General features: G+C 35.2%; 2 protein-coding genes across 4 annotated transcripts; one reads left to right on the plus strand and one right to left on the minus strand.

Moving 5' to 3' along the window:
- The first annotated feature begins 553 nt into the window (after positions 1-553).
- Positions 554-5964, plus strand: LOC101247003 (probable receptor-like protein kinase At5g18500). 2 transcript variants are annotated; one of them, XM_004252895.5, is made up of 8 exons: positions 554-611; positions 2737-3388; positions 3482-3586; positions 4248-4370; positions 4690-4860; positions 4982-5111; positions 5228-5440; positions 5517-5964. In XM_004252895.5, exons 2-8 carry the CDS (start codon positions 2748-2750, stop codon positions 5643-5645), a joined length of 1512 nt encoding a protein of 503 aa, XP_004252943.1. In that variant the 5' UTR covers positions 554-611; positions 2737-2747; the 3' UTR covers positions 5646-5964. The 2 variants fall into 2 exon arrangements, with proteins under 2 accessions (XP_004252943.1, XP_004252942.1); XM_004252894.5 differs by having other exon boundaries at positions 574-1117.
- A 383-nt stretch (positions 5965-6347) lies between these two features.
- Positions 6348-10910, minus strand: PTI1 (Pto kinase interactor 1). Of its 2 annotated transcripts, none has more exon segments than NM_001246874.2 (8): positions 6348-6784; positions 6947-7033; positions 7129-7261; positions 7457-7730; positions 9036-9162; positions 9252-9502; positions 10118-10216; positions 10703-10786. In NM_001246874.2, coding segments are annotated over 7 exon segments (1065 nt in total). In that variant the 5' UTR covers positions 10200-10216; positions 10703-10786; the 3' UTR covers positions 6348-6673.
- Positions 10911-10924: the final 14 nt, after the last annotated feature.

The raw sequence follows: 10924 nt of genomic DNA on the forward strand, positions 1-10924 counted from the left end.
ATAAATAATTTTCTACCCCTTTTTTACCTACGTGATATTAGTTTTAAAAAAAAAAGTCAACCAGCGTTGAACCCACAAGATAATGTCACGTAGGCCGAAAGGGGCAGAAAATTATTAATAAAATAAGTTCAGGAGTAATAAGACTTTAATATATTATAAGTGTGTCTCTGAGATTTCGACCGTATGTTAACGGAGTACTTGTGCATTATCCCTTTTATGTTTGACTCACTAGCCAATTATTCATTATATATCTTTCCCGTGTCAATTTAAGTATCTTAATTTAATCAAATACAAACTTTAAAAAATAAAAAAATGATTTTTAAATTTAAATCTCATGATCTTAAACTTGTTATTGTATACTTAAAAATTAGAAAACTTACTAAATACAAAAAGAAACACCCATTTTAGATAAACGATAAAAGAAAATAAGAGACTTAGATTGAAACGATATGATTTATAATAACATAAATTATTTTGAAAAAGTAACAATATCACGTAAATTAAAATGGAGAATCATTGTAATAGTACTAATATATATATATATATATATATATATATATATATATATCCCAAGAGACAGGAAGCTGCATTTGCAGAGCACTGCAAGTCTGGTACTCCAATTACTTTGTCTCCAGTAGTATTAATTTGAGAGATTCTTGATAATCAATCACATTCATTAGTAGACTCAATTTCAAAATCATTTTTGAACCAAAAAAGCTAACTTTTTTTTTCTTGCTTCTATTTTACTGTAAAACAAAGCATTACCAAACACTGATAATAACCCCACATTTCCATCTCAAAGATTTCATGTTTTCTTTGTTGAGATTTCTCTTTGCCTTTTACTTCAAAGGAAGGTTTCCTTTTAGTATATGCTTCAATTAAGGAAGGTCTATTTTCCCATTTCTAAAAGGGTCCCTTTTTTTTTTTTTTGGGTATTTTTGTATATTTGAGAAATGGGATTCTTGATTTGAAAATGGCTTCATTTTCCTAAATGGGGTTTGGGGATTTTAGGAGTATAAGAGATCTGGGGTTTGGATTTTTCTTCATTTTGTGAGTAGAGGTTGTGTGTAGTGTTGGTAGAGGCTTACTTCTACTTCTGGGATCTCATCATAAATAGGTAAAGATTGAATCTTTTATACATTTTTAAATGTGTTGCTTGAGCTTGAACACTTGATTTAGCATTGAAAGATTGAATCTTTTGTACATTTAATGTGTTTTATTTGAGCTTGAAAACTTGATTTAGCATTGAAAGATTGGATCTTTTGTACATTTAATGTGTTTTATTTGAGCTTGAACACTTGACTTGGCATTGAAAGATTGAATCTTTTGTACATTTAATGTGTTCTATTTGAGCTTGAAAACTTGATTAAGCATTGAAAGATTGAATCTTTTGTACATTTAATGTGTTTTATTTGAGCTTGAACACTTGATTTAGCATTGAAAGATTGAATCTTTTGTACAATTAATGTGATTTTGTGAGCTTGAACACTTGGTTTAGCATTGAGAGTTTGAATCTTTGACTTTGATTTGTTCTACATTAAAGAACTATGTAATTTGCATGCATTTATTGTAATAACTCTTACCTACTTTTGTGGTATATTTATGGTAGTGTAAATATTGAATTTTTGAACATATTTTGTGTCTTTGCATTGGAAGTTTGAGTCTGTTGTACATTTTGTGTGATTCTGTGAGCTTGAACACTTGATTTAGCATTGGAAGTTTGTATCTTTTCCTGAAGTTGGTCTTATTTCCTATTCAGTTAAGTATAATGTTTCTTTCTGCTTCCTAAATGGAACTAATATCGTTCTCTTTTTCTCTCATAAATCTGCCTTTGTCCAAGCTTGTAAAACCCAATGTGGCATATTGATGTCAGTGTAAATATAATCTAACTATAGTGAGAATCCTCTATGTACTGGAATCGATACAGAGGATACATATAGCTGCTTTCAAATAATTTCGGATTGAGAGATAGTTGATTGATTGATCTCGTGATCCCTCCTCTTATTTACTTCCTACGAGTTAGGTAGTTATTGGCTAGTTAAACGGAGATCTTTTTATTGAAATGCATTTCTCTGCTGGTGTGTCTGAAACTTTGATTGTCTCCTGATTTACTGTCTGTTAATGAAGCTCTACACATACATTAGGATAGTTAAAGTTTCCTTTTTAGATGAACAATTACTCCCTCCGTTTCAATTTGTTTGGCCTATTTTGACTTGGCACGGAGCTTAAAAAAGTAAAGAAGATTTTTGAATTTTGTGGGCTTAAACATGTCGTGGGAAGTTGAAATTAAAGAATTGCTAAAAAAAGGAAAGGGTCATTCTTTTTTAAATGAACTAAAAAGGAAAGTAGATTAAATAAATTGTAACGGAGGGAGTACAAGATACATGATAGGCAATGCCAACTACTTGTGATTAAAGACTGGTTGTTGTTGTTACACTTTAATGACTTTGTGTATTTGTCTGGTTGTTAGCATAGGAATCAGTGTGATACTTCGAGAACCTCTAGTTGTAGAAGATCTTGAGTTTACCTTAAAAAACTAATTATTTACTAGTATATGAACGAAGTAGGCCGAATAGAACAAAATTGATATAGAGGTTTCACATAGCCCACCCCAACTATGTTTAGAATTGAAGCATTGTTGATTGAAATGCTTCACTGCTAGTTCACTTTGGAGCTGTTTACCTTTATGGTTTTCTTCTTTTTTGGTTTTTGATTTTCATATCTTCGATTTTGCAGGTTTCATTAAGATGGCATCTGACCTTAATTTCGAACTGTCAAAGAAAACTCATATATTTCATCTCAAGGTGTGGGTTTTATTAGCCATCTTTGTTGGATTTTTTATTGTGGTAATTCTTTTGCTACTGCCGTTTTGTTCTTCCCGTAAAAAATCAAGAAAATCTCATGATACGCTACCCATAAGCAAAATTCCTTCTGTGTGCAAAGAAATAAGAGTTGATCAAAACTCAGCAAGCAACTATGGGAGCCACTATAGGAATCCCCTTGCATTTCAAGACACATACTGTGAGAAAGATTCCGATAAGCTTTTGGCACATTCAAATATTGACAAGATGAAAGATTTTGACAATAATAGTCAATCAGGTTCATTTAATTATTTAGACAAAGACGGAACATTTGAGTCCGGGGAAAAGGAAGTTGCCGGAACACTAAATCATCCTTCACATCCTGCAAACGTCCCATCCCCTCTCTCTGGTTTGCCTGAGTTCTCTCACCTAGGTTGGGGCCATTGGTTTACTCTGAGGGACCTTGAAACTGCAACCAACAAGTTTGCTAAGGATAACATCATTGGAGAGGGTGGTTATGGCATTGTTTACCGTGGACAGCTGATTAACGGAACTGAAGTCGCTGTTAAAAAGCTATTGAATAATTTGTAAGTTCGAAGTCTTATATTGTTACTTCAATAATTAGTCTCTTCACTTGCATATATATAAAAATATTTGACTTATGGGTCCTTCATCTATAGAGGACAAGCAGAGAAAGAATTTCAAGTGGAAGTTGAGGCCATCGGTCATGTCCGACATAAGAATTTGGTTAGACTTTTGGGCTACTGTATTGAAGGAACTCACAGGTACACTTTCTAAAACTCTTTTGTTTCTCTTCGTTACATCATATAGGCAGCAGTAACTTACTCGCTCTTTTTCAATTTATGGCACTGAGAATAAAGAAGTGAAGAGAACTTGTGAATCTCCTGGTCTTGAATTATAGATATATAGAATGTAACAAATTTTCCTTTAATCTTGCGGTCCTAAAATGCCACATGTAAAGTTAAAATTAAAGAGCTGCCAAAAAAGAAAAGAGACCTTCTTTTTATACGGATTAAAAAGGGAAGTAAAAGAAACAAATTGAAACAGAGGTAGTACTATCTAGCAGTGTGACTGCGCTTTTTTGTTGAAACTTGAGATTCAATCGTCAACTCCCAGTTTAGGAAATAAGGAAGGAAAGGATAAGTTTTTCATGTGATATTGTGTTTAGGAAAATTGATATTCCATGATCGTCTCTCGCGGCTGATGTTGGATTATATTCTTTAGTTTTGGCAAATACACTATAGGCTTACCTTCTTTAGTACAACATGAAAGGAGCTTCTGGTACTCTTTTCTTCATGTTGCTAAGAGACATATTTTATCTTGTGTCAATATCTGGAGATAGTTTTTCAGTATTAACACTTCAGATAGTTTTTCAGTATTAACACTTCAGACGCCACTTTGTATGGTGATCCTTCTTTTATTCAGGTTACTAGTTTATGAGTGCGTAAACAATGGGAATTTAGAGCAGTGGCTACATGGAGCTATGCAACAGCACGGATACCTTACATGGGAAGCACGGATGAAGATTCTCCTTGGCACTGCTAAAGCGTGAGTTTTCTTCTATTTTCAACTTAGCATTTACTATCTCATACTCTCAAGTCCCACCGTTCCTATTTAGGTGTCTTAGTTTGACTGAGCACGGAGTTTGGAACCAAAGGGATTTGAATCTTGTGGTCTTAAATTAAAGACGTGTGGTCCTTTAAATCCCGCAGTCTTAATGTTCCATGTAGAATGTTGGAATTGGAAAACTTACTAAATATAGAAAGATACATTCTTTTTGGGACAGACTAAAAAGGAAAGACACTTGAATTGGGATGGATGGAGGACTTCTTTTTGTTCTCTTATAAATGTTCTTTTATACTTGTAGTCTTGCATATTTACATGAGGCAATTGAGCCCAAGGTGGTGCATCGTGACATCAAGTCAAGCAACATATTGATAGATGAAGACTTCAATGCAAAAATTTCTGATTTTGGCCTGGCCAAGTTGCTAGGTGCAGGGAAGAGTCACATTACAACCAGAGTTATGGGCACGTTCGGGTAAGTACACCTATAGACCTATCTTGGATGAGCTTATTCTCTTTCTACACCTCGTATTAGTCGAATATCCTATAGTCATCACTAAATGCCTCCCTATGTTTGGCCAACTTCCTCACAACAGATATGTAGCTCCTGAGTATGCAAATAGTGGTCTACTGAATGAAAAGAGTGATGTGTACAGCTATGGTGTTGTGCTTCTGGAAGCCATCACTGGAAGAGATCCCGTGGATTATGGTCGCCCTGCTCCCGAGGTATGCTCTTCCAATGTTATTATTAGTATTTAAACATTGATCTCCATGGTTTTCAGCAAAACTTCATCAACCATTATAATTGTTGTGATGATATGCCATTTATTTGGTGTATACAGGTGAATCTTGTTGACTGGCTCAAGATGATGGTTGGCAGCAAACGCTCGGAAGAAGTAGTCGATCCAACAATCGAAACAAGGCCTTCCACAACCGCCCTTAAGCGAGCTCTACTGACTACTTTAAGATGTCTTGATCCAGATTCAGATAAGAGGCCAACAATGAGTCAAGTAGTTCGAATGCTTGAATCTGAGGAATATCCAATACCCCGAGAGGTGATGTACTAACCAACAATTTTCTTAGACATTTGGTTGGAAAGTTGTGTATAATCTTAACTTCTTGGTCTTCTAGGGACGAAGACGGAGAAAGAATCAGGCAGGTGCTGTAGAAACAGAATCTCATAATCGAAAATCTACAGATAGCAGTGATAGACCAATTTTAATGACGAAAACTAGAAGCGATCATCGAACAAATGCATAAGCTTGAACTACAGAAAGTTACAGTGAGCTGAAATGATTGAAATGGCACAAAAAAGAGCCATATATACATACATATATATATATTTCTTCCATTTGGTATGTCTTATAATATGGTAGTAGATGTTTGAGATAATCATTTTTTGTGTGTATGAAAGTCAGAGTCACTTAGTATATAAAAGTTCCTCATTTTTGACTCTGTGTTCTTTACAGATATGGGTAATGTATAGATAGTTGACAACTTCACATGCCCTTTTAGCAAAAGATATGTAAAAGGTTTCATTTGTGATTGTCTATGAAAAAAACCACTAGTTTTTGTTCTATTTTCTTGGGCTGTGATAACTTCAGCACTTGATGAATGTTCCAGAATTGTTGCAGAAAAACCAGTGCTTATGGAAAATTTAGTGGTGCATGGTTCTAAACTCGATAAACAATGTATTTGTCCCTCTTAAATACTATGTTTTTGTTTGCGACAGAGTTTGAAAGTGTGTCTAAAAGTGGTCGTCTGTCTAATCCACACGTCTGTCTAATCCACACATCACGTGTTGTACTCTTGGAAAAGATAGAGCATACACAGACTTAAGTCTATATCTCTACGGGTTAAGTCAGTTAACCCTTACCCTTAACTCGTAGAGATAAAGATGTTTTTGATACAAAAGCTACAATTTGAGAAAGGGAATACAGAAGTGAAAGCAGTAACAACAAAAACTACAACTTCAACAATCTACTAATATAACTGTGGCTTGGTAGAATGTCAAAATCTCAACACAAATCCATGAAAATCAATCTGCAAAGTAATTTCCATTACAGTGAATATACAATTTCTTTGGCATTCAATCAACAAGAAGAAAAAAAAAAAGGGGGGGGGGGGGGGGTGGAGGTAACATTGTTGTGGAGTAGTTGTCCAGGTGACTATCAGTATCACAAATTCACGATCCTCTTGTGACTCATACCAATTTCAATGTCGATATCAATCTTTCTCATTTCATGACGTAAAGGCAGGGGTAAGGAGAAAATTCACAAGCTTGATGTCTAACTTGGTACAGGTCGAGGCAACAGAGGCTGAAGAGCCTTTACGACAATGCTCATGTTTGGCCGGAAGTCAGCTTCATATTGCACACACAAGGCAGCAACTGCAGCCATCTGTTTCAGTAAGGCAGATAAGCGGAAACGATTGAATATAATGAAACATTTGATCTTTACACTTGTTCGGACGTCTTTTTGGTTACTAATTAACATAGTTGAGGAGACGAGACAGGAATCTTATTTCATTAGGCAAGAAAATTCTCCGTTTTGAGTGCATACCTTTGCAATTGCCTTTGGAGGGTAATCTGTATTTAATCTAGCATCAACACACTGCTTCACTTTATCTTCACTAAGTCTTGGCGTTGCCTGTTTACAACAGTGAATAACATCGATGACCAATCAAGAGAATTATTGAACAATGGTGAATTAGATGAAGCATTTGAGAATCTAGAAGGCTATACCCAAGTAACAAGACTCTGTTGCCCACGTGGCAATGTATGATCAACAGGTTTACGGCCAGTAAGTAGTTCCAGGAGCACAACGCCAAAGCTATAAACGTCACTCTTTGAACTCAACTGACCAGTCATTGCATATCTGCAACTCAAAAGTGATGGTGGGGTAGGTCATCAGAATAAAAGTGAAATATAATTGGGTATGACTTCAGAAATATGAGCTTAAAGCCTAACATTGCTTTCTGTTGCATATTAGATTAGTCGTGGGGAAGATCAGCTAAGAATATGTTAACCAAGCATGTGCTTATTTGTATTATACATTCACAGAGAGACTCACTCTGGTGCATGATAACCAAAGGTCCCAAGAACACGGGTGGAATGAAGACGTGCTGCCATATCAGGGGCTTGATTTGATAAATCAAAATCTGCGATCTTAGCAACATCGTCATCAAAGAGTAAAATGTTGCTAGACTTAATATCACGGTGAATGATATGAGGCTGTGCTTTTTCATGCAAGTACTCCAGTCCTTTTGCAGCCCCAACCGCAATTTTAACTCGTTGAGCCCATGACAATACTGGACCTGGCTGTGCACCTTTCACGCCTTTCCTTCCTGCAATCACAAACTAGAAAATTATGCATTTTGCTGCAATAACAAAATATGTTACAGAAAAACTGAAGAGAGCAGCCAAAAGTATAATTCCCAGTCCAAGCACTCTTTTTTTTTTTTTTTTGAGAAAGGTAACATCAGTCCAAGCACTCTAAGATTGACATTATCTCTATCCATCCTCATAATACGCACCCATAACGATGTTTTAGCAGTAGCCATGATACACATTAACACATTTACTTGTTGAGACTACCACCATCAAGAGTTGTAAAAAAAATCTTGTAAAGAAAACGTGATTGGCCATGCACAGAGATATCAATGAGAAGTTCCAATTCTCTTCTATCAAATTGGCCATACATACAGACGAAAATAGACATCCATAAAAATATCAGAAACAGCAAAATACAGATGAAATGAATAAGGACCTAAATAAAACCCTGGTTCACTGAATGTTCAACTGACATACAACATGCTAATTACTAATAAATAAATTTTTCCCTTTGCATAACACCAACGTCACCATCTATAATTGAAATCTGGTACCGAAGTACCTGATGGGATTTTTTGTGTGCACATACATCATTGGAATACATACCTTGTGGTGCAATATTCTAACTTTGTGTACCGAGTATACTTTATCCTAACTTAGCATATACATTCAATTCTGTGAGGCCCCAATGTATAGCACAAATCTACAAGTCATAGCATTCTATACACAACTTTGGACTTTGATCAATCCGATTTACCGGTTGAATTTAAAGCAATTACACATACTTTTCCTCTTAACAACTTCAAATACTTTTTTTTATATATCATCAACAGAATATGAAATCTAACTGATCTCTTAATTTTGAGTGTTTCCATGTTAAATGAGAATTGAGATGGGGTATATTTTACAATGGAATCATATACAACAAAAAGCGAAAAGAAGAAAAAGAATTTGATGGTTCTTAATAAGCAAGGCTGTCTGAAGATATCTAGGTGCAAACTAACTATCATTTATGGCACTTTTCATGTCAGAGAATGCATTAGAAACGAACTTCAGAATTTGGGATGAAGCAGTGTTAACCACTACTAAAGGGCGCATTCACTGCAAGGTGCATTAATGAAGTTCTTAAAATGGAGTCTGAAATGTACTTTGACATAGTTGGATTGAATAACAATAATTTCCAAACACAAGTTACAGAGACGAGTTCTTTAGATTTGCTAAAATTTGACTCATCATGGATGACTCAACATGTTTTAGTGCTGATGAGAAGGTAGGATTAAAACATGGTTCCAGTACGGACAATAGCATAGTTCACATACCATGAAGAATGTCATGAAGAGATCCATTCGGGGCATACTCATAGGCTAGCACACGAAAACCGCCATCCACACAATAACCGAGTAATTCAACCACATTTTCATCTTTTAGTCTTGAGACCATTGAGACCTGCAATTGCATGCATCATATGCAACAAGGTTACAAAGGTTGAGTGCAATATAACATAGTCAAATGAAAGATAATAGGGTGTAGCTAACCTGAGCTAAAAATTCTCGATCAGGCTGCTTACTTGAGTCTAATTTTTTAATGGCTGCAGCACGTCCACTTTTCAGGACACCATGGTATACCCTTCCATATGATCCCTCACCTATCAAAGCTTTCGAACCAAAGTTATCAGTGATATCCTTTAACTCATCAACAGCGATGGAAGGAACAGCAATGGGCTGGATATTCACAGTCTGTGTCTCTCTTTGTGCACTTTCTGTGGCACGCTGACCTCCATTGTTGCCTATAAAAAAGTTCTCCAGTTAGGTAGGATTGAAATAAAAAATTATGGACTAAACAAAAGTTCCATGAACAAAAGCATGACATTAGATGAAGAAAGAGTCTAAAATGATAGGTAAAACACCAAAGCAATCTTTTTACTTGATCATTTATCAATTTACAAGGCTTCAACCGGAACTGACCACGAAAACATCAAATACAAGCATAATAAATGTTCGAGCTTCCAATTTACTGATACCCCAGTTAGGAATCCACTCCCCTATCCTTTTCCATACCCAAAACTAGACAACAATTACTACTGTGCCTCAACCATAAATTAGTTTGTTTAGCTGTATCAATCGTCTATATTCATTCCGCTCTATTTGGATCCATTCCCCGCAACACGAAAAAAAGAATCACAATAGATACCCAGAATGCTCAAGTATTCACCATAAGTGTAGAAGTCCTGAAATCAAATTCCACTACCATAACCTTTCCCTTACCCAAAACTAACAACTATTACTGCTATGCCTCAACGACAAACTAGTTAGCTATATCAATTGTCTACAGTTGGACTCATTCCCCAGAAAACGTTAAGAAAACAATCGGAAGAGATTCTCGATATAAGGACAAAACTAACCTGCTGAATTGTGTGCCATGAATGGCCCATTATCAGTAGCTCTGTGCATATCATCATCATCACAACAACTGAAGCAGCTCATAGCTCAGTCAACAAAATCTACAAAATACAACAACTCAAACAGTCCAAAAATCACAAAAATTGTCTCAAAACAAGGAAACACCACCACTAATCAGCAGTATAACAACCACCACACATTTCCAGATACTTACTGATCCACAACAAGCTGTGCAGTATAAGCTAATGACATCAAAAAAAAGAAAAGAAGTGACATTCTGTAAAAGCAAGAAACATTATAACATCCAACATACTCTAAAAAAATCTCACAACAAAAAAACGGGAAGTGTAATCCCAGCAAATAATCTTGAAAAAAACAAAAAAAAAACAATCTTTTTCTTTTCTTGAAACTTGTAACTGAAAAAGGAACAATCTTTTCAACTGGGGTTCCATTTTTTTCCACAAAACTGAAAAATTATAACAACCCCATGATTTATATAGACACAAAATTGCAGAAAATCAACTCAACAACCCCAAATTTCACAAAAAAAAAAAGTAAAAAGGGGCTTTAAAATTAGAAGTTCTTACAAGATTCTAACCTTCTTGAAAGTGTGGGGGGTTTTGATCTGTGAACTGAAAGAGCAACAAAAGGAAAGAGAATAATCAAAAAACTCAAATCAATACGCAAAGACAAAAGTGAATATTTATTATAGGTTTTATTAGTCATAAATAGTATTCCCTCAGTACATTTCAGTTCTCTATAGTCAAATTAACTAATTTAAAAAATATATTATATAATTTTTTTTTAAA

The sequence above is a fragment of the Solanum lycopersicum genome, chromosome 12, assembly GCF_036512215.1.
Source record: "Solanum lycopersicum chromosome 12, SLM_r2.1".
Taxonomy (NCBI): domain Eukaryota; kingdom Viridiplantae; phylum Streptophyta; class Magnoliopsida; order Solanales; family Solanaceae; genus Solanum; species Solanum lycopersicum.

What these genes read in the sequence shown, in the direction of transcription:
- LOC101247003 (XM_004252895.5), top strand. Translation starts at nt 2,748, where the DNA reads ATGGCATCTGACCTTAATTTCGAACTGTCAAAGAAAACTCATATATTT. An exon ending in TGTATTGAAGGAACTCACAG is followed by an intron (nt 3,587 to 4,247) that starts GTACACTTTCTA and finishes TCTTTTATTCAG; the next exon opens with GTTACTAGTTTATGAGTGCG. An exon ending in AATATCCAATACCCCGAGAG is followed by an intron (nt 5,441 to 5,516) that starts GTGATGTACTAA and finishes TTGGTCTTCTAG; the next exon opens with GGACGAAGACGGAGAAAGAA.
- PTI1 (XM_010316363.4), bottom strand. Translation starts at nt 10,199, where the DNA reads ATGAGCTGCTTCAGTTGTTGTGATGATGATGATATGCACAGAGCTACT. An exon ending in CATGGCACACAATTCAGCAG is followed by an intron (nt 9,503 to 10,117) that starts GTTAGTTTTGTC and finishes ACTTTTTTATAG; the next exon opens with GCAACAATGGAGGTCAGCGT. An exon ending in CTCCAAAGGCAATTGCAAAG is followed by an intron (nt 6,785 to 6,946) that starts GTATGCACTCAA and finishes TTACTGAAACAG; the next exon opens with ATGGCTGCAGTTGCTGCCTT.